The sequence below is a fragment of the Homalodisca vitripennis genome, chromosome 3, assembly GCF_021130785.1.
Source record: "Homalodisca vitripennis isolate AUS2020 chromosome 3, UT_GWSS_2.1, whole genome shotgun sequence".
Lineage (NCBI taxonomy): Eukaryota > Metazoa > Arthropoda > Insecta > Hemiptera > Cicadellidae > Homalodisca > Homalodisca vitripennis.
The window spans coordinates 122,429,690-122,454,023 of NC_060209.1; the positions used below are offsets into that span (position 1 = coordinate 122,429,690).

Sequence of the window (24,334 nt, forward strand, 5' to 3'; positions counted from 1 at the left end):
CAAACTGGGCACGACCAATCTCTTGGAATACGAGATTCGTCTTACAGACACCCGTCCTGTACGTTCCCATCCATATAAGCTTGCTCCGCCCAAGATGGAAATTCTGAGAAATTATGATTGATGATTTACTTAAGAGTGGGGTAATCGAGCCGTCTTGCTCAAATTTTTCCAGTCCAGCGTTTCTAGTGCCGAAACCTAATGCGGAAGTCCAGATTGGTCCTGGATTATCGAAAGCTCAATGCTCAGATAGAAATTTGACTCCGTGCCTCTCCCCGATTTGCATTCTGCTTTCGACTGGTTTGGTAAGGCCAAGTATTTCTCCATTTTTATCTTAATCAGGCATATCATCAGATTCTCTAAAACACGAGTCTCGACCTCTCACTGCCTTTTGTGTGCCTTGTGAATTTGTACCAGTTCACCCGAGTGCCAATGGGCTTGGCTGTGGGGGCCCAAACACTCACCAGACTCCTGGATTCTATCTTTCATGATGTCAAATTTAAGTTCGTGTTCAAACTATCTGGATGACCTGCTTGTGTACAGTGAGAGTTATGAGGAGCACTTGACTCATCTAGAGGAAGTTCTAACTAGGCTGCGAGAGTCTGGCCTTACCGTCAATCCTGAAAAGGTGAGTTTTGCTCAGCCTGAAATATCGTTTCTGGGTTCATCTTGTCTCTTCTCGAGGTGTTTTTGCATTGATCACAGAGAGAACCCAGGCAATCAGGGAGTTTCCTCCTCCTAAGGATTGCCAAGGGGATTGCCCGTTTTGTGGGAATGATAAATTTTTATCGTCGTTTCATCCCCAATGTTGCTGAAGTGGCGGCCCCTCTGAACTCTCTTAGGAAAAAGGGTGCCAAGTTTGAGTGGGGTGTGAAGCGCAACAGACTGCTTTTGAGCAGCTGAAAGAGGCAGTGATGCAGCCTCCTAGTCTTCGCTATGCCTGATTTCAGTCGTAAGTTCGTCTTGCAAACTGATGCTTCCTCCTTAGCCGTTGCTGCTGTTTTATAGCAAGAAGTAGATGGTATCCGGCAGCCCATAGCTTATGCTTCACGCACGTTAACCCCTTGTGAGAAGAAGAGTTGTTCTGTTTATGAGCTGGAATGTTTGGCTGTCGTGTTTGGAATTAATAAGTTCAGGCATTACTACAACATAAAGAATTTTTTGTTGGAAACCGACAACCAGGCACTTCTTGGCTCCTTTGCCCACCCCCGTCAGCTCGGGACGATTGGTCGCTGGGTAGTCCAAATTTCTGCCCTTAAGTTCACAGTGCAGCACGTGCGAGGCACCCAAAATATCGTAGCGGACACTCTGTCACGCATGTATCACTTACCCAACGACCACCAGAATTTATCAGAGCCGCCATGTTGTGGCGTTGCTCCTAGACTTTCCTCTGGCCATTTTCGGACATTGTTCCACACCAAACTTAAGGATCCCGAGATGACTGCTATCATCAATGAGCTTAAAAACGGAGGTGCCCACCCTCCTTATTTTCTGTACCGAGGTGCTCTTATGCTGCCGTGACAAGCAGCGGAGAAAACCTAAGTTAGTGCTGCCAAGCTTTCTTGTACCAATGGTCTTTCAGTATTTTCATTCTTCTCCTGTGGGCGGACATCTAGGAATTCATAAGACCATCGCGAAGATTAGGGATCAGTTCATCTGGAAAGGTATGGACCGGGATATTGCAGCTCGAGTACGTTCTTGTGAACTGTGCTCGCTAAGCAAACCCGCTCAAAATACCAAGTTGGGTCTTTTGTCATCTGAGGTAGCGGGAAAAAAAAACCTTTGGAGAAGTTTTCATTGGACTATGTTGGGCCTCTCCCGCGTAGCAAGTCCGGAAATAGGTTCCTGCTTGTTTGTGTGGATGCCTTCTCCAAGTTTGTTTGGTTGTTCCCATTGCGGAGTGCTACCGCGCAGCTCACGGTGCAAGCACTTCGTAACCATTTTTTTCAACACTTTGGAATCCCGCCACCTTAGTTTCCGATTAAATGGTTTCACAGTTTGTCTCCAATATCTTTAAAAGAATGTGCTTTGGGCACGGGAATCCGCCATGTGACTACTTCCCCTTTCTATCCTCAGCCTTCTCACGACCCCGCCGAACGGTTTAAATCGCAATCTTCGATCTGCTCTCATTGCCTTTCATGCGGAAAATCAGACCACCTGGGATCAACAAACCTAATTGGATCCAATTTGCCTTTAATAAGGACCAGCATGAAAGTCACAAGGCGGTACCTTTCGAGTTATTATTTGGCTTTCCGCCAAACAACCCTTTGGCGAACCTTTGGAAAATTTAGCGATCTTCTGCCACCTCTGGTACTCCCAATGTGAAAGCCACTTGGGAGGCAGCCAGGCGGAATCTCATTCGGGCTAGGGAGTTAGTAAGGAGGAAGTACAACCGAGGTCGTATTGCCAATCCCTTCCAGGTGGGGGATCTAGTTTACTGCAAGGCTCAACCCAGTCAGTTCGGCTGTGGATAAAAGAGCTGCTAAACTTTGCTACAGGGTGGGACTGGTCCCACCGCATCTTGAAGTTTTCTGACTTCCGGTGTGACTGCCCGACTGGGAGATCCTCAGTCCGGGAAGATTTTCAAGAAGGCGCACATATCCCATCTGAAAGCCTTGCCGGAGTCATCCGTGATTTCTCTTTAGTCTGTGCGGGAGGGTTTTAGGTCCAGAGGCCTGATCACCTCTGCTCTTTCTTCCTGATCAAGGTTCCTGTTTTCTTCTTTGTACCCACGCAACTCTTGGAGTTGATTTCTTGCCTCCAACTGGGATTTTCTTGGTTTTCCTTCTGCAGACTTCAGGGTTTCCGGTTTATAATTCTTCAACCATTGGGGGGAGAGGCATTTCGTTTGGTTCTTCATTTTGAAGAAATTAACAGAGGGGAGTTCCTCCTTTTGGGGGGGGGAGTCTGAGCCGGTTAATACCTATATCTCCCCCGGCTCATGTGTGTTTTATATAGTGTATGTGTGTGTGGTTTATTGGCTGCAGAGCCCACTGACCATTTGAAGGCGTTTGGCCTTTCCGGGAGAGTGGCGTCAAGACTCCGAGCGTGGGTGTACAAGTTAGGAGTAGCTCCAGTTTAATATTTTGTTTAATTAAGTGTTTGTTAGTTTTGCCTGAGCTGTTTTCCTTCTGACATGTGCGGCTAAGTTTTACGGCCCCTCACTGATGAGGTCCAGGAGATGAGTTGGATTTTATGCTGTCATCTCTCATCATGCGTGGTCGCAGAGAACCTTCGCTTTTGCGCTCTGCTGAAGGACGGCCACCATGATGGTCATTTCTACTAGTCAAACATCTGTGATACCCTGCTCATATTCTTTATTTATTTGTTATTGTTATTGTTGCCATTTATATATAGTTTATATTTTTGTTATTTAATTTTTTTAAGTTAGTTTTAGATATTATTTAGTTATTTCTTGGATTTCATTAGGAGCCCGCCCTTAACCGAAGGTACCGGGTGGAATTGGCATTTCTTGTTTCTAGTTATGGCGTTTCAAATTATTGTATGCAGGTGCACCTGACAAGGATTGTTTGAGGTATACTACTGCAGGCACTTTTTATTTTTTTTTTTATTATTTTTTTTATAGTATATTATAGTATATAATATATATATATATATAAATATATATATATATATTTATTTATATTGACTGGATAGGGCCTATGCTGTGTCTTAGTAAATGAACCTGAGTATACTGACCACGGTGTTCTTTTTTACCTAGTTTTGTTTTGATCCGGCATCCCGTTCGCCACCATGGGCGCGCGCTTCCCTGATGGTTTGCTGTGGGTGTGCGAGCGGCGATGTACGGTTTCAGTTTGAATACATTCAGACCAGGAATTAAAAAAAAATATTTAGAGATAAACAACACGGATATGAGTCATTAAAAAACAGTATGCTGACATTAATTAGGTACCTTAAAATAACTGCTAATATATTTTACCACATTTTAGACAGAAAAGGAAATAAAAATGTTAGTCTTGATTACTTTTAGTGTTATGATAGTAAAACTTATGACAAAAGAGAGGGTTTGTTTTTCATCCCAATGTTATTTCTTTTTGAAATTTGCATTATACCTTTCTGTTATAAAAATGCCAATTCCAAACTACAGTTTGATACTGCAGATAGCACATTATAATGTGCTATTTATTATTTATAGACGCACTGCTATTTTTAAGAACTCGTCTGTAAAATGTTGTCACTCAAAATAACAACAGTTCCAAAAGCCATATTCCTCTTAGTTGTTTATTGTCGATCATGTACCTTCACTATTGGATGAATTACTGGAAAAGGTTCTCAGTAACAGCAATTATTAGACACTTAAATGTCCATCACTAAATCATCTCTGGTGAAACGCTTCTACCTTTGAAATAAGAACATCCTTTTAGTTACCACAAAGATTTCCAAAATAACTGATTCTTCCATCTATATAGTGTGTGTTAATTTTTTGTATTTAGAGAGCAGATGTTGTGCAAATATATCATTTTTCTTCTTTATATAAGCAGACTTTAAGTTGGCACTGTTACTAATGAACACATAAACATTAAACTAAACTAAAATGCAAACATTCTCGATTTGCCAGTGTTTTCTACAATACTTTTGAACAAGCTAAGAAATTTTTTAAACTCGATAGCCAGTCATTGGATTTCTTGTCAGCCATTAGATTTGAATTAAATTTACTATGTTTTAAAAACCTTTTGGTCTTGGTAAAAGGGTTAGTATGTATTGGAATTTAAAACTAATAGCAATGTTTCAATCAAGTATGTTGTAACAACAGCAACTATGTTAGCAATATAATTCAAACATTTATATGAACAATACTATGGCCCTGATGATTATGTTATCGTTGGTGAAAGTCTATACTACACTGCTGATTTCGAGCAACATGTCTACTAGTTAATATCATTTCAATAAAGACATGATAGTAAGGGATTACGAAAAGGAATGAGGGTTATCTAGTAAGCCCTGCTGCAGCCAAATGGGCTACAGTTTCATATAATTACTTATTAAATTTTCAATGTCAGAATCAAATGTATGTGTTTTCTGTTTATGACATGAACAAACATATGTTTTTGAAGGAACAAACAAGTCAATCACACTCTGAAAGATTAAATTTCAATAAATACTGAACTAAAAATAGCTACAATGCTTTTGTATACCTCTTGCAACTGAGCTCGCTTCTCGTTGAGCTTATCCATTTGCTGACTGAGTTCTTCCTCAGCCTCAGCGAGTTTAGCTTTCTTGGGACCTACGATCTTGATGACCCGATCGTACACCTCCATGGCTCGCACCCACTTACACAGACCCTCGCATGCATTTGAAACATTCTTCACAATGTGTGGCTGGAAATCGCGGTCTGGCATGTACCTGTCAGTGTACAAGTATTTAAGTATATCAAATCAAAGTGTTTGTCAATTTAAAATATAACTATTGCATGACAATGGTCAACTGTAACATAATAGTATAAAAGAGACAAATTACAGTCAATACCATAAAAAATTTAAACTAACAAGACGTAATTCCAGTGGGATATGGTTGAAACGATTAATATTGTAGGTATATAGTTTAATAGAAGGAAAGAACAAATGAAGTTGGAAAACAAATGAAGTTGAATGTTTTGGAATTGGAATACGGAATAATTCCCTCTCATGGCATATTAGAGGAAAAAATATACATGTGTTTCAGTTTCAACATTAAGGTGAAAGGATGTGTAGGTTTGGAAAATAGTCATTTAAAATGGATGAAAGGAAACTCCTACGAGGCTAATTTTTGCCAACCCCAATACAACTTTCAGAGATTTCTTCTGTAAATGAACTGTATAGTTAAGACTCTTGAACTAATGGAAAAATTTAAAACTAGTACTTATTAAAATGACTCTTATCCAATATTATTTATTTTTGGACGAGGTCTTTTGAAACCAAATGTTTCATCACAAGGGGACCCTACAAAAGTCACCTGACGATGAAACATTTGGTTTCGAACGGCCTTGTCTAAAAATAAACAATATTGGATAACTGTTGTTTTAATAACTACTAGACATGTATATTGTGCCTTGGTAATTTCAGAACCCTGGATTGGAAGTCCATAGAAAAGGTGCGGGTTTAATATCCATAATAGCCAGCCAAAAGAAGCTCACTACTTACAAAACATAAAAGCCAACATAATATAAAGATACCACAGCACGACTTGTGACATACTTTGTCCATGAGGAGGCAATAATTCACCCTTGAGTCCACAATCAATGCCCAGAAATCTGCACATTGTGACAAGTTGGACGAAAAATTGCCTATAATGATTGATGAATTTCCGTTTATACAATTCATGGGAGCTCTAATTTTAAAATAAAAAAAGTTGTCTTTACAATGTTTACTGTAAGACACATCAACAAGAAGCCATTTTTCAAGCAACTAAAGCAGACAGCAATCTTTGTATTTTCAAGCAATTGAAGCAGACAATTTTTGTATAAACATGTTCCAGGTTTTCTCTAACCTAATTTGACACATTAAAAGGTGTGTTGTCTGCAAATAAACTTAAATTAACACCATTCATACTAGATAAGATGTCATTAATAAATAAAAGAAAGAAAACTGGACCAAGAACATATCCTTGGGATACACCATTCTTCACTATTATTATGGAGAACACATGATGACTCTACAACTAGAATCATTAACTAAATGACAAATGATATTTCCCCTTACTACAAGCTTGTTTAGTTTACATAACAAAATCCCATGGTTGAGAACAACCTACAGAGATTTAAAAAATACCAAACAAGTGTTGCTATTCATTCAAACGCAAAGAGACATAATCGATGAAATGAAGCACGGCATCAAGTGTTGAGAAATCCTGTCTAAGACCACACTGTTTTTTTTAAGGGTTATTTGACGATAAAAATGTTGGTAAACACACAGCATTTGAGCAATTTTTAAAAAGTAGACAGAATAGATATGGACCTATCATTCTCCATGTCATATGGGCTTCTCTTTTTTAGTAAATACGGCTTACATGAGAACAGATGGAAATACACTACATGTGCCATTTACCTGCATTATTTGTTTATATTTCTTATTTATAATCTTAAAATTTTCTTTACAAATATACCTACATTATATCATACATTTCAAATCAATCTTCACAGCCCCGGCCTAACTAATGCCTTCCAATTATTACTCATGCTATCTATCGCCAAAATTAAACAACTATAGTTTCCTACAAACTCACCACAAGCCCATTTAATGGCTTATCAAGACAAATCGGCGATTCCCGTTCCGCCATCCATGTACATAGCACGCTTAATCACCGCTCACATACTTACCAAAGTCTCAGTAATATTTTATTTCTATATTGAACTTTTTAAACAATTTATTAAACAAGTGTTTTTTGTCATCGCCACATCAACCTACACTACAGAGAAAGGGTGCACCCTCCACCACTTCGAGTCTCAACTAAGGTTAGTGCTACTCATATGAATTATTTTTATATTTCTTTGATACAGTCCACTACTCTTAAAGACTTCACACTACTTTTGAAGGTAGCGTTGGCTATGTGGACTAAGGGCAAAGTGAATTATTCTGCAATATCCTTAAAAAGACAAGAGGAAGTGCCATCAGTTCCTACAGTATAGCTGGCTTTAAGGATCTAATTACTGAGATAACTTCCTGAATATTGATTGGCCTTTTAACAACAATGAACAACAGTTTGGATCGCATGACACACTGCGAGTCGTCTCCATACAAAGTACTTCCCCTAAGATAACATTTCAGCTGGACAAACAATTAATTAACCATTTATATCATTTATCAGGAAACTGGTGAATGATTTACATTTTATATTAGGAGGAATGTGTTTAATAATGTTCCAAAGAGTTTAATTTTTTATCTACGCCTTTGTGATGTGCCTCATATCTAAATAAGCCTTAGCAGAAAGAACTTTGTTCTGAAATTGTTTCTTAAGATCTCTGTACTACTTTTACAGTGAGTGATCAGGCCCAACATGTCTAGTCAAAGAATATGTATTAATGACTTACTCTTGAAGCTCAAACAGATCATTATCATAAGCTGTATTTGTAAAATATTTTATTTCCTGATATTTCATCTTCTTCAGCGGAACAATTATGTTTATATAGTAGGATAATGTAAAAAAGAAAAGTGAGAACTTAGAGTTTACATCCTGACTACATATAACGTTTGACCGCATTTTTTTTCCTAACAAATTTTTAAGCACATGAATGATTTTTTCATAATTTTATGTTTGAGTCTGAATTTTGAAATATTTGTTACAGGGGAAATATTTACTTTTACACCTACGTATAATTTGAGGATGATGATCAAAGATTGCCGTTATGACTACTTAAGTGTCCAGTTCTCATGAACAAATTTTGTGAAAATACTCTCAATAATAAGATGGACTCATTTAGCTTCCTGATATGGAATTTTATCGTATGTCATACGTCCAAAAGAAGTGCTAGACAGTCATTTAGCAGTTCATTTTCATTAGACTGGTCAATATTAAAACCACCAACTGTAATGATTTAAATCTCGGTTCTAATAGAAATTCTACTCACTTATTCAAATAAATTCAATACTACAAAGATCGGAAAGTGGAGGTCAGTAAACAGTAGGAATAAAACACAGGGAGTCATTCAACCCAACAATTAATACCAGTGAGTTCACAAGAACCCTCAGTGCAGAATTTGGAAATTTCAATAGCATGACAATGTTTCAGACACTCCTGAGCAGGATATACACACCAACTTGTCCTTTAACATAGGCGGTATATGTTGATGTTAGCATTCAGTTTCGATTAATCAAGTTGTGCGAATACGTTATGAGGACCCCTATATGAAAAATGAATAGCCAATGAAAAAAATATTCTTTATCATTTAACGCATATTGTCTGATAGCTAACAGTCAATGCAATTCCCTTTAATGAGAATCAGACATGAAGTTTTTTCTTGAGAAGTGTGAGTCCTACATTAGTCACAGTTTATATATATATATATATATATATATATATATATATATAATATATACAAACTAATTTTAATTTGTGCTCTTGTACTTATTATTACTACATGATAATTTAATCACAAATAATATTGGTTCTGAGTTCCATTCAGTTATATAAAAACTACTGATTGACAATGTTAAAATTTTAAAAGCACACCATTAAATAAACAAATATAACCTTTCTCGAATCCGTTTCATAATAGCTGGGTTAATAGCATCCTTATTGTAAGTCTTGAGACTGTCCAAGAACTTGAGATCTCCCAGTAGTTTTAGAGAGGGTCCCCAGAAGTCTTCTATGATCTTGCCTGAGCCACTCGGGTCTGGTTTGCGGTCTGGCTTGATACCTTTCATCACACACACGGCCTCCATTACCTGCATTACATACATACTGCAGTCACAGATAGTAATAATTCAATATTCTATTCTAAAACAAAGTTCCCCTTTAGCACACCCCTATTTGAATGTAGGTAACAATGCAGGGTCTTTATTTATTCTGTGTCATATTTTATTGTGAAAGCGAGTTTTCTATAATTTTAGTTACATATACGAGGTGTGGCTAGAAAATAACCACATTAGTATTGGTGGAGCCACAGAACAAACACAATAAGGCTGAATATCATAGGATCACGTACCCCTACCACACCTCATCGAGTTTTGTCTTGATCCCGTACTTATTACACTCGTAGCGCCAGTTATAAGCGAATAACCTTTCGTCTCTGTCAGAAAAATGTTGAGTATCCAGAAAGAACAGCATGTGAACATCAAATTTCTTCCCAAACTTGGAAAATCTGTAAGTGAAAAAATTTTTAATGTTACAAGTGTACAGTCACAAAATCAATCAATGTATTGGAAATCACCTGTTTTTCGATGCCAAAAAAGACTTGAATGACAAAATCAAAATTCAGGGCCATGATGATTGTGTTTTTTTATATCAAAGGGATCATGTACATTGATTGGGTATTGGAGGGGGAACAGTGAATCAGAATTAGTATATAGCATCCTGACTATATACTATATATATACTACATATATCCTACATGAGCGTGTACAGAGAAAACGGAACAATTTGTGGAAAATAAGTCATGAAACCTCCACCAGCACAATGCTCCAGCTCACAAAGCTTTGACAGTCAAAATATTTTTGGCCAAACACAACATCCCCGTCTTAGATCATCTACCCTGCTCAATCAACTTGGCCCCCTGTGATTTTATTTGTTCCCTAAAGTCAGCATTGAAAGGAACAAAATTTGAGACTGTTAAGGCAGTGAAAGAAAAAGCAATGGAGTCATAAACAGGGTTATAGAAAATAATCTAATAAATTGAAAATAAATTGTTACAAACAGTGGAAAATTTGCATGGAGTGGTTAGAGTGAGGAGGGGAGTACACTAAAGGAGATACAATCAAATTGTAAATATCTGTAAGTAAAATTGGTTTTCAGCCTTAGTCTGGTTATTTTCTAGCCACACCTTGAATTATAGTGAAAAGTTGTTTTAGCACTGAACAATAAGCTAGTATATCTGCTGAATGATCAATTTGCATTCATTTCCATAAATACTTTATTAAATAAACATGTATGGTTTGCCAATTACCTACATTCATTCCATTAATATAAAAATGGTTAAACCAATCAAACTGGATGCCCTTTCCAAAACATGGTATTTACTAGAATCTGTTACATTGTAGGAAATAAAAATGAGCTACACTAAATTCTGAGATCTAAGGACAAGAATATGTGTCAGATATGTTCTTTAGTTTTCATATTGAGATAGCATTTCTCAAATGGGGATAAAAACAATTTTTCTAAGGAGATTAACACAATATAATATACACTTCACTAAACTTTTACGGGGTTTCCTTTAAAATCTTTAATGAAGGCTGATCCTAATATCACTGATTCCAAAAATCTACAATACCAATTTCACAATTAATGGAGGATTCTTCATAGACTTGACAACAGTGATGTCTGCAGGTTTGAGAGTATTGAGAGCATCAACTGCTGCCTCCAGAGCTGGTATAGCCTCAGCAAGATCACTCTCACAGTCATCCTTGATAGCCTGAGCTGCCGCAGCAGCCTCGTTGGCCAGGGCTTCATCAGCACCCACTATCTGTCATCACAATTACACAACAGTTTTAAACATCTAATTACTTTAATTTCAATTGTAATACACCAAAATAGACTGACTAGTTCTATATTAATCACTTACTTCCTTCTTGGCTTCAACAATGACAGTGTCCTGTTCAATCTTAACCATTAGTTTCTCAGTGGCCTCAGAGGTCTTCACCAGCTGAGGTTGTAGCACATGCAACTCTTCCTGCATCACTGCTATCTGAAACGGATGAGCAGTTATATATTTAGTTACAGTTGTGGCAATCTAAATTTATATTTTTTTATTCAAAACCAAAAATAAACAAACAGTTACATGCAATTCTCTTATATGCTTAATCTAAGAAAGCAGACTCATCAATAGTATCTAAGAAGATGAGTTGCTAGTGAGGGAAGTACAGAATTTTACTGAGTGTTGTAGAGTATTTTTATCTGTTATGTTAGTGACAGGTTTCAGGACAAAATATTGATGAACATGATAAAAGTGTCAGGTGTTAGAATCCAATTAAGGCACACAAATTAATACAGTATTAGATACAGTGACAAGAAAACTGATTCATAAAATAATGTTACTATTTATCCATACTTGGCCTGCAGCAAAGTCAAGTTTTTCCAGCCCAACTTCGTAACGAGTCCGAAGGCTGGTTATCTGGTCGACCTTGACGCGGTAAAGTTTCTGGAATGTCAAGATTAGTTCCAGGTATGAAGTGGGGGTCACATAGTTGTGTCGCCTCAACTCTTCATAGAACCTATTTAGAAATTACATACATTAAGAAAATAAATATTCCAATTAGTAATAACTTTTTAATCAAGAAATATAGCACCCAGTTGGTTTCTCACCTCAAAGAGGCCTCCTGAACAGACGTGTGAAAGCTCTTACACATGTCTACACATCTGTCCACGATATCCTCCTCTAAATCCATTTGAGAGAGAAAGTTTTGAGCGACACGCTCTAACGCATCTTCAGGCCAGTTGGTAAACCTTCAAATTAATTAAATAATTACATTTGGGAAAGTTATGGCATACAAGGTGTGTAAAACACCTTAGTACTTTTAAACCATAGCATATACATTTTTTTCACATATAACTACTTTTTTATACAATAATCATCAAACCCCACTGGGGGGAAAAGCCCGTGAGCAATGTCATGGAATTCTTAAATGCAACCATAGGTTAATATAAATATAATTTTAAGGTATTTATTATTAGAACATAATGCCACAAACCACACTTCAAAAGCTTTATTCATTATGAAATGGCAGCTGTTGAAATAAGATATACATTGAAACTCTTTAATTCGCTGCATACCATTGTGTCTGTACCATCGGAATTGTTGTAAACACAGCATACGGAAATATCTGTATTGCTTTATTTTAGTTTATTGTGTACATTATAATTCACAAAAATGCTGCAAATGTGTAGGCATACATAAATGCGTTGATTTATGACCGTTGGAAAGCAAATTGGATTGTGTGTTGTGTGAAAAAATCCATCAATAACCAGTGCTGTTTTGTTTATCAACGTTGTGTCTTACAATGCGAGGCACGGCATGTGGATATAATCGTATGGCATGCCCAAATATATGGTTCCCACATATATATATATATATATATATGTGTGTGTGTGTGTGTGTGTGTGTGTGTGTGTGTGTGTGTGTGTGTGTGTGAAACGCGGTCATCATAACCACAAGAGGTCTTAAAACAATTTGCAGTATGTTATTTCTCCTTCCAAGAAACAGAAAATAAATTTAACTTTGCAAAAATGAAAATTTTGTTATATTTTAGATCAGAATTTTAGCATGCTTACTGAACCAAGGCCAAATTCAGCCACCGTTTTGTATATGATGAATGTTTTAGAAATAATTCTACCAAAACCTAGAGCACTTTGAGTACATAACCCACAGACTGTCTCTCCAAATTAGATGTATGATAGTTATCAAATTAAAGAGAGTTAAGATAACCGTATAACATTGTGACAAGTATGTACATTTTACCTACTATGGGTTGAAAAATATTAAGGTATTTTCAGATATTTTACACACTATATATTACACTATAAATATTGGAAATAAAATAGATCTAAAAAAAGGAAAATCAACTTTGTAGCAAGAATTTATGATAGGAACTAACCAGTCAATCGTACAGCAGTTTATTAGAGAAGGAAACATGCGTAGTCGGTTCCGGAATGAGTCTCCGATGGGACTCATAGCCAGTACAATATGTAGACTAGCTTTTACTCTTTCTAGGAACAGGTTGTATAATGCCAATGGAGTTGTATCACCCTTCTTGTCCTGAAAAGTTTTGAAAATTTGACTAATGATTTCACCGTAGTATATTTCTATAATGTGTTCAGAAAAGCTTTTCCACTATTACAGAAGACTATGTCATGGTGTACAGAAAAAACTATTAGAATTATGTGCTAACTAAATCCAAAAATCAGACATTTGTTTCCTGAAATTGGTATTTTGACTGTTTATAATCTTAATATTTTCGAAACAGTAAAATAAATAATCCAACAACAGCCTAATGTTTTAATATATAACATCTATAAGTATGATACAAGAAACCAGGTAGTCTCTGAGAAACATTGATTATAATTGTACAAAAAAAAAAAAAAAAAAAAAAAAAAAAAAAAAAAAAAAAAAAAAAAAAAAAAACACTAGCTATAAAGGTGCAATGTTCTTTAGAAACTTGCCAAAGGAAATACAAGTTGAAAAATATAATGCAATGTTTATATGAAAATTAAAATCATGCTGCTGAATAAACCCTTTTATTCATTACAGGAATTTAATGATACAGACATTGCTCAGTGACTATCATAACTGAGTTTTAATTGGTACTATTTAATTTGAATCGCTACTATTTAATTAATTAAGCTTTACTTTGATATAAACTTGTAAATAATTGAACTTATGACACTATTCATCTGTATCTTGTGCACAGTTTGTGAATAAAGATATTATGACTGATTAACCTTACTCCACATTATCACTTACAGACTCTCGAGCTACATCCATCATCTTCTCGAGAATCTCAGCCTTCTCGTCAGAGGCGTAGAGGTTGGGCACATCCCCAGTATTCAGGATCATGTTGATGTCCTCAATGAAGGCCTCGTCCTTAATCTGGCTGTCAGCAAAGAGGAACACTTGAGATTTCCCATCACAACCGGCACGGCGCAGTAGCTTCTTTACATCCTCTCGCCACTCCACCATGCTGTAGTTACGCACGATCTCTATCTATTAGAGAACAGGTCAATCTTATTACAGTTACAATAATCGTGAAAAATTGTTTGTATTGGTGGGCATTGAAATTACATGGGAGAGAAATCAGAGTTGTTTAATCTGAAATACTAATCAAATTAATCAACTATTACATTTAAAATGAGCTTTTTTCAATACTGTATTTAAAAAATAATCAGTTACGACCTCGAAGCATAAACTCACATATAAATAATCAAAATTTGACTTCTTTTTATAAATAATTCCCTTAATATTTGAGCATTTGCCATTGTTATAAAATTGACAGGAATCTATAGGTTTAAGGAATATGTTCGAACAAATAAACATATTTTCAGATTTTTATTATATACATAAGGTATCCAGACAACACATACACTATAGTACAGGACATATTAATGTAAGCCTGGGTTGTGGCGCCTGAGTTAGGAATACCATGTTAAATTCAAACTTGTTTATTTCCTAATTTGATTTGGCCTTACAAACTTGGGGCTTTTACACTAACCAATCAAAACAAGCTTAGTAAATGAGCCTAAAACAAACTGGGGCTGTGATTGAATGGTACCAATAGTTCCTTAAAGGTGATGAAGTTCTTCGGCATTCGGATATGGTGTATGCAGACTCTTGAGTATCTTGCTAATTAGTGACCATTTCATGAAATATTTTTTGTATAGTGAAAATGTATTTAACACTGTTTTGAATGTCTTCTAACCATTGTCAGGCAAGTTGCAATTTCTTGAACAATATTCTAGTTATTCTACTAACTTAGCCTTATCACTCTATGTTGTTTACTCTAGCAAAACTCATAAGAAGCTCTTACAGGTTTTTAATGTGGGTATTCTTACTGTAAGGTATTCAAAATGAAAAAGATTATAATTATTTAACATTGGTCTATTTATGGAGACTGTAAAGTAATTTATCTCGAATTTGTAGTTTTGGTACAGCATTACAAAAATCGTTAAACTTGTATTACAAGTTAATTGAAAAGACTTTCCAATTTATCACGACTAGCGTCTGCTTAGTCAGACCTGGAGACATATGGAACACACTGTTAGACCGACTCAGACAGTCAGATTGGGTTTATTATAATTTAGTTTGTGATTTTTTTCAAAATGTATGTTTTAGGTAATTTATATATTTTCATTCTAAGAGAATCCACTTGTACAACAGTAAAAAATATTTTAAAAGGTCTTTATAATCATTTACAAAACTAATCATAATGATATTATTTGCTAAATTTTTCAGTTATAAACATTGCTTTTGTAAATACTTTAACTGCAATTCTCTCCTTTTGAAAGAATAGGAACTATGGTCTAAATAATTTAGTTTATTTGCTAAATTTATTATTTGTGTATGTTTGTATGTATATGTAATGTAATGTAGCCTATATGTATATACATTGGAGATATTTATACTTTCGGCCGTTCATACATTCCAAATTTTATAGAAGTACATCATACCACATGTTGTGTAACAGGCTTAGTTGAAGTTGCATGCAAAATTTTAAGTCTATAGTTTAATTCATTTTCAAGATGTTCAGCTGACAAACAGACAATCAGACAGGAAAGAAATTTTGTCATCCAACTAAGTAACAGGCTTCAGTAACACTCAGCCAAATTCCCCGTAAATCTCATTCATGTATACGTAGAAATGAAGTTTCATGAAATGTCACGAATGTTTCATTTAAATTCTACAGATGAAACCTTTCTGGAGATATCTTGTGCTATGCAAACACTCAGCCACATCATAGATACAAATGGGCATCATCAAATAGCCTATGTAGAAAAGAACTACAAGTAAAATTTCAAGTCTATTACTCAATTAATTCTCGAGATATTACCCTGAGTTGAAGGTTTTGGGGCCATGATAACCGAAAATTTAAAAATATTTTCCAGAAATTCTATTATGAGATTGCTTACAATATAAAGAGTTATATGAAAACTATCTGAAAAAATATTTTCTCTGTACCATCATGGTTGTTTAGATTTAAAATTTTTTTATGTGATTGATTTTTATATGCCTACAACTTGGCATAGAGTTGACTGAGAGAATGACAGACCTGAAAGAGCACATACTGAGCCATGGCTGTAGCCAGTTTAGTGGCACTCTGTCGTCCACTGCCACCAATCCCAACAAGCAGAGCATGGCCGTTGTCTTGCTGCAAGATTCGGCTCACTCGAGAAATGTGCTCGATGGCAAACTTGAACATAACCAGTGACATCTGAGTGCGAGACAGTGTGTTGTACTCATCCAGGTAATACTGCATACGCTCTATCAGCAGAGTGTGGTCTGTCACCTGGGAATAAAAACGTATCAATAAGTGATTTTGTAACAATAATATCTTATATTATTAATATTTTGCAACCTTTTATATCTTATTAATTACTACACAGTAAGGGTCCTTGTTTCTCACTTAACTGCCTTAATGATAAAAATACTATCAAAAGCTTTAGACTGTTCACTACAATACATTATGTAACATTTATTTTTATTTTTACCTTGAGATCTATTACACAAAAGAGCACTAAAACAAAATAAAAATGTTTTTTAACAGAATAAAGATGTTTTTATTACATTACAAAACAGATTTTATCTAGTAATTCAAAAGTAGTAAAGTAGGTTAGTTTTATTTTTGTATTCTGTTATTTTCCATAGCACCCATTCTGGAATGAATAATCTTCATTGATGTTTAAAAACAAACTTTTAAGATATGATGATCAATTTCAGAAGCATTTAATTTATAATTTACCAAATTTGGTCGAAATAGTGATATTTATTTTTTTAATTGTATTCATAATTTTTGTATAAAGACAATATTTAAAGATTATTACAAACATTGGATTTTGTGTGTGTGTTCTTTTTGGGATAGGTTTTAAGAGGAGACACAAAAAAGGCTGTCCATTTCTTCATTGAGAAGTTCTGCCCTTTTGAAATTGAAATTATGTACCTAATATAATAAAATTACCAGAATGCCAAGCAACGAGCTAATGATGATTGGGTTAGCTTGCTTGTTTCTGCTACATTCTGGATAACCCTCTGACACGTATGTGTGTGTGTGTGTGTGTGTGTGTGTGCAACTGAATAAATAATGATTCATGAAAAGTCTTGCTTTGCCAGGATTTGAACTCGGATCTCCCACTTCCAAGACGAGTATGCTATCATACTTTACACAAATATTTATCCATGTTATTGGTTTGTGTGTATGTGTTGAAATATACAATATGGTCGTATATATCATCTCTGAATATAAAACATAGTTTTGACCTCGTCATATATTTTTGGATCTGCATCGGGCTCCATGTAATTGCCAAAGAATAATGATCGTAGATGTTCAACCTGCAGCTCAGTCTCACCCTCTGGTATAAGATCCACCAGGAATTTGTCCATCTGAGTGCGAATGTGATGGTAACATGCCTTTTTCACCACTTCAAACAGCTTTTCCCTGCACAGATAATTGACAAGTGTACAATTTCTCATAAAACTTACTGAAAATGCAATGATTTCAGTTAGTAATCAATTTATTGAATAATCAAACATTTATAAAACCATTTATCAGTTTAAAAAAATTATATGTATATATATATATATATACATTTTTTTAGTCAGGCGAACAAAACAAATTGAATTCTATTTTCTTGATTGGAGCAAGAAGACAAAAATGAACTGTGGCGATGGGCATAAATATAACTCATTCCAACCATGCTTTGTTTCTTTTTTTTACCTTCTTATTTTGGTTTAAAAGGTATTGAATTTGAGTTGACAAAAATGTCAGTTTTAATAGAGATTCCAATTTTGTTTGTATGTTTATGTTTATTCCTTCTTAGTTTTTTTTATTAAAAATCTTAATTTTTTTGTCTATCACTTTTCAATTTTATTGTTAAGTTTTTTATATTGTATCTCAAAATGTACAGGTTGTGATAAACATACTGGTGTAGGTTTACTATACTGACTTTCTTCTGTACCCAAAAAAGCGGTCAAATTTATTGAGAAAACAGCATAAGATTTGACAATTTTTATCGCTTTCCTAACAGTTCTGCCTTAAAATTTCAGATAATATCTGACTCCAAAAAGTTTGTTGAGCATACATAAAATGTGCTTGGATTACCCAATTTTTTTCCAAATTGGCTTATTTGGGAAAAGTGAAATAAGATATAACTTCACTTATGATGTTTTGTTTGATCATGACTGTTATTACATCCTGCAATAGCGCAAAGAGTCCCAGGCATAATAAAAAGCAATAAAATTATGGTCAAAGATAAATCTGAAGGAGAGAAAAGTTAAAATTAATGTTTGTACTCTATTAAAACATGTGAAAATGAGGTAGGCCAAGTAAATTCACCAAACGTTCTAATAAATGATAAATTTTAGATTATAAGTCAAGTCAAAACCTCAGCTTATGGCCAGAAACACATTATTTCTCACTAAATATAAAACACATTATTTCTCACTCATTGTAAACAAACCCCAAACATCTCATTAGCACAATACCTCCATAAAACATGTAACAATAAACTCTATACAACGTAATACATGAGTGCATTGAGCTTATCCAAAGTGGATTGAAACTAATATTTTTGAAGGAAATGACAGTGACGCTGCAAGTCTGTGTAGGCAAGGGCAGCCAGGTCTAGCGTGACGTCACTGCCAGCGTTCGGCACAGTCTGGCCCATCTCCTCTACTCTATACATATTGGCCTAAACTATTTTAAGTGTTACTAAAATCATAAGAGCTATTCTATCAAATATCATGGAATGTTGCAAGAAAATTCAACTTATTTCATTTGTTTCAAACTTGTTTTTCAAGCTGTTTCACTCTGGCTTCAGTGCATCAAAATTTTGATCTTTAAACTTAAAGTCCAATTGTTTGAAATGGATAAAAAGATTGGATTATCTTCCAATGACAATCACTTATCACAGGAGGGTTTGGTTTGTGATTTAAGAAGGCATAAACCTATCATGCCCCAGTTGTTCAGCACGAAATTGTGTATGTACCTGCAGGGAACTGCTTGTGTGTGTGTATGTGTCTCTCAAAGAAACTCTTTTTCACACATGAGTAAGTCATAAAATACTTGTTATTACCTGTCTTCCTGGTCAACAAGTCTGTCATAAAAAACTCGAAAAGTCTCATGAACCCACAACCTCATCATCTTTTCAGGTTCAGATATCCTGGAGGCTGGCACCAACAAGATGCCCTGTATCACCCGGGCAAAGTCACGCAGATTGAAGGTGTAATGTGACTTTGCAGGAATAGGCAAGAACAGCAACATTGCATTCTGATACACTTCCATGGTTGCATTGACCATCAACTAGTAAAAACCATAAACATCATACAAAATTGTAAGCCATGTTGTTGATTGTGCTTAAAATAAATAGAATATTAACACAGCTAATGCCCACATCAATCTTAACCTAGTATGAAATTAACTAATCAACGAGCATCTTCATTTTATTTAGTCCACTTGATACTATTGTCATTGAATATTATAGTCATTTCTCAAACTTAGCAGAATAATGTTAAATATGGTGTAATACAAGGTCTTCATTTTCTTGAAACATACAACATGATTAGATCAGTAGAACAATAACAATAGTTTTGATTTCTGAAAATTTACATCTCATGGAGCAAAAATGATACTTCAAATTATCTAAAACAGTGCCTGTTTTGAAGATCATGCAATAATGGTGATATGTCTACATCACATATTAATTGATCATTGAACACATAATCCAAATTGAAAATTGTTAAGGCAGATAAATGCATACAAACTTAAGAGTATTAGCAAAAATCTAAATCAAATTCTTGTACTGAAATAGCTTAATTTATTTTTTGTAGCAATAAGTGATATGAAAAATCACTGTGTTATAAAATCATGCAACAAAAACCAAATGCAAAGACGGTTCAATCTGTGTATACATTCCTTGAGAACTGAAAATTTAAAAGATACACTTACTTTTCCCAAACGTGAAACTTTTTCATCAAATCCTTTGCTAAAGTGCCAATCCATTATGCTGTTGAATATCTTAGTGAGTGTTGTCTCATCAAACACATCAATACTAACAATGTTCATGTGGCGGATAAAACGAGATGTAACTTGATTGGACCCACCTCCGGCTGGTTGCATGGATCCGACAAATAACTGTAATACAAGCATGTTCATATGTACTACATACATTCTTGTGAATATATTACTCTAACTTTTAAAATCTAGTTTTCTCTGATAAATCCCATAACTATTTTCAATATAGTTTACAACATTTAAGATCAGAAATTGTACTGCAAAACTCAGTACAATCTCAAAATTGTTATGTCCAGTTTCTTTTGTGCACTAACAGAGTATGAAAGCATAATATGAAGTTCAATATAAATTTTAAAAAGAAAGGACTTAGAATAGCTCCTTCATTACAAATGATTTTAATGTATCGTTGAATTTGATATTCATGAAAATTTTAAAATAACTTTAATGTGACATTCTTTAAAAAGAGATATCAAAACACGTACCTAGTACACTTGCTTAATGGATTACTTAAAAATTCAGGAAAATAAGAAATAGCTCTAATTTTAATACTTTTTAAATTTATACTTCACAATAGCTGATTGTGACCCAAACAAGAAACCATCCTGCACCACACCAAACTGTAGACCATGAATAGGTTATTTCATATCCATGTTTCAAATCAATTTTTCTGAAGCTGAAATGGATAATCAATAAAACTGAGGATCCAGAAAACCAATGACTTAATCTGATTTTTCCTGCTTGAAAATAATACAGACATAACTACAATGTGTCTATAACTGATATAGCTTTTGCGACAAACTAACAGAGCCTAATTTATGTATTGAGACAAGAATGCATTTGTCTTCACTTACCATCCTTTCTAACTATATTGTAGTGTGATTACCTGTTTTACATAGTACACTTAACTGTATCAGAAACAAAAATACAGTTCATATTTGAAAGGCTCTTCTACACATTCTGTTTTGAAATGATTTTTAATCATTTCAAATGTAATGATACAAAGCGTATTCGGAAAGTAAGTACGGTAACTTGATAAAATTGTGTAAAACAATATATTTTTAAGCCAGTTTGTTTTTAAGTAAAAGAGCATACCTCAAACTATTTTTTTACATAGTTTCCACCAATGTTAAAACACTACTTGTACCAGGTGACCAGTTTTTCTATACTTAATTCATAGAAACTTTCTGCCAATGACAACAGCCACAACTCCACAGCATTTTTCAGCTCTTCATCAGACCATAAATGCTCACCACCTAGTTGCTTGACTCCATGTGTAATGTGTGGTAGTCATAAGATACCAAATTTGAGGTGCACAGTGTGTGATCAAACTTCTCCCAACAAAACTGTTGAATCACCAACCGCATGGGGTCGAGCATGGTCATGGAGTAACACAATTAATTACTTTACTGCACATTAATCTCTGTTTTTTTAATTGTTCACTAAAGTTTTCTTTCTCACTTAAGTTTCACAATATCTATAATATTAATGGTATCGTCTCTAATTATAGGTTTTTTATTATCTTTATTTATCAGATTGTTGATTTTAGAAGGCAGACCACACCTAGTCTCCTCATGGACTAGAATGTCCCACTTTCTCATCATTCCTTCACTCATCACATCTTCATCATAAACATGTAATAGTTCAATTTTGTTGCCTTAGAAATCCTTAGTGATACAGATCACCTCATGGTTAAATCCAGTTGGAATGTGTGCCTTCAATGCTAGGATGCAACAGTAATAGTGGCAGTTGATTGAGTATCCTTCCCCTGCATATAACAATCAAAACAAAGTAAGCTAAGCTTATGTAAGAATTAAATAATTGTTGCGCTGAAATCTGGTTGTAATCAATCAGTTTATGAGGTCGTGACCTCCAAGGTAATATGACTTGTTGGTGGACCATTGGAAAAAGTTGATGAAGGTACTTTGTGGCATTGTGACCCTCGCCTATGAGCTCCAGTGGATCTGAGAAGTTAGAAGATGCTTCTAGTGATAATTTCAGGATATTATAAAGTGTTAAACAAGTATCTGAATTAATAAAACATTCATTCTTTGGAGAATAAACTATGAGGGATTACAAACCATTAAAATTGGATTGACTTACCTCAACCTTGTGCTAATTAATTTCTTAATTTTGTCTATTGGTTTTTAAATAGTTAAAAACAACATTTATTGTATTAAATTTGGTTTATCTGATTTACTGGGTGTAAATTTAAAGTGTTTATTACAAGTAGGGCAATACAGCTCTTAATTGTACTCGTAATAAGACCGGCCTACTGGATAACGTGCTGTTTAGGATCAATTGTCACAACTCGGTCCAATGGAAAGACGGAACATTCTGGATGTATACCTTTTGAGCCCCACTTCTGGAAAGTCTTCAGCCACCAAATAATATTGATTAATGTTCTTTTAATTAACTTGGTAATTTTGTTTTATTGCTGCTAAATTGTGTATTCCTTGTGCTACTTTGTTATATTTTGTTTCATATATGTGTATGTATATATATATATTCTACTACTTCATTAGCTACATATACTGTTCCAATTTAATAAATAATAGTATTCTTTGAAATATTAAATAATTTCTTTAGTCCTGTGAGCAATGTTACATTTTGTTAAATTATTGTACAGGCCCTCTTTACAATTAAATAAGTAAGATAACAAAAATATCAACTTGATATTAAAGATTTACTTTTCAGATAATAGTTTAAAAAGTATTAAATATGCTTCCTTCGCTAGGGATAATGTACCAGGTACATTGTGAAGGTTGGATATAGTTATTTGTATATAATTATATCTAACTATTTCATAAACGGTGGGTTAACCATTAAGGCCCTTTCACACCGCGGTCACACTATGTCACGTTATGTAACGTGACAGATTTTTCAAAAGATCTGTTTCCATAGTTTTAAATGGTGTAATTCACACCGACCTCGCAGAACCTCACAGACACCACAGATGTCGACAGACGAATCTGCGGAATCGCTCCGAGAGCGATCTTTTCAAAACATCTGTCGACGTCTGTGGCCTCGCGCATGCGCAGACCTGTCGCGCAGTTCGTGCTGTAACTCTTTACAAGAAGCTGGATTGCTATTTTTTTTATTTATTATGGAACAGTTAAATTGAAGCCGTCAGAACGCGTCCACGCCGGTTTCAATATCTATTTCACTGGCTTTAAATTTGTATAATATTTTATACTCTTTAATGAACATCCCAAATTAAATGTACAAAATCTCGCAAGGGTAAAAAACACGACTTAAAAAATGAAAAACACATGCATGTTAAATACAAATTGGCATTATGTTTATACGAAAGTGATTCAACCGAAAATTACATCTATATATATAAAAATGAATGTTTGTATGTTTGTCCTTTATGGAATCGTGAACTATTGGACCGATCATGATGAAAATTTGTACGTATATGTATTTTTCCACGGAGAAGGTTTATAAGCTATGCCCATCCCTTTCCCGATTCAGGATTCCGCCCCACTGGTTACAGAAATACCCATAAGAAATGCATTGCAGCAAACATATGTTAACGTCTTTTCAAATTTTTAATCAGCTGTTCTTTGTAAACATATATTACACTTATAGTTTTAAAGCATAGAGTAAGCTTAAGAGAAACGACAAATTTTGTTTAAACTGTTTTTGCAATCACTGTTAAACATAGACTTTACTATCCAGATAATACAATTCAAATTTGACGTAAAAATTCACCTTTAACTGCAATATTTATTTAATATAAACCATGCTCATGCTTGATCAGAAGAGTAATGCAGATATCATAATTACTATCTTACGTTGGCTACAAATATAAAGAATGTTATAAAATCAACCTTAGTTGTTTTTTTTGACAGAAGTATGGTTCTCAAAACTCCGTGTGTACATATTCTCTCGATCGAGACAACAAAGCAAGCTCAATCGTGGCATCGGAGATATAACTAATTTAATCTAAAATTTATTATAGTAAAAAAAAA

General features: G+C 34.6%; 1 protein-coding gene across 1 annotated transcript in view; it reads right to left on the reverse strand.

Annotated features, from left to right (window-relative positions):
- The window catches only part of LOC124357469 (dynein axonemal heavy chain 3), a 132,951-nt gene that overhangs the window by 28,531 nt on the left and 80,086 nt on the right, over positions 1–24,334 (reverse strand). The window contains exons 38-49 of the mRNA XM_046809297.1: positions 20,295–20,480; positions 19,423–19,649; positions 17,609–17,786; positions 16,404–16,640; positions 14,105–14,344; positions 13,239–13,399; positions 11,950–12,090; positions 11,696–11,858; positions 11,210–11,332; positions 10,919–11,110; positions 9,184–9,377; positions 5,154–5,361 (exon numbers count right to left, since the gene is read on the reverse strand). Coding sequence (XP_046665253.1) covers positions 5,154–5,361; positions 9,184–9,377; positions 10,919–11,110; positions 11,210–11,332; positions 11,696–11,858; positions 11,950–12,090; positions 13,239–13,399; positions 14,105–14,344; positions 16,404–16,640; positions 17,609–17,786; positions 19,423–19,649; positions 20,295–20,480 — 2,250 coding nt within the window. The remainder of the gene's footprint in view (positions 1–5,153; positions 5,362–9,183; positions 9,378–10,918; positions 11,111–11,209; positions 11,333–11,695; positions 11,859–11,949; positions 12,091–13,238; positions 13,400–14,104; positions 14,345–16,403; positions 16,641–17,608; positions 17,787–19,422; positions 19,650–20,294; positions 20,481–24,334) is intronic.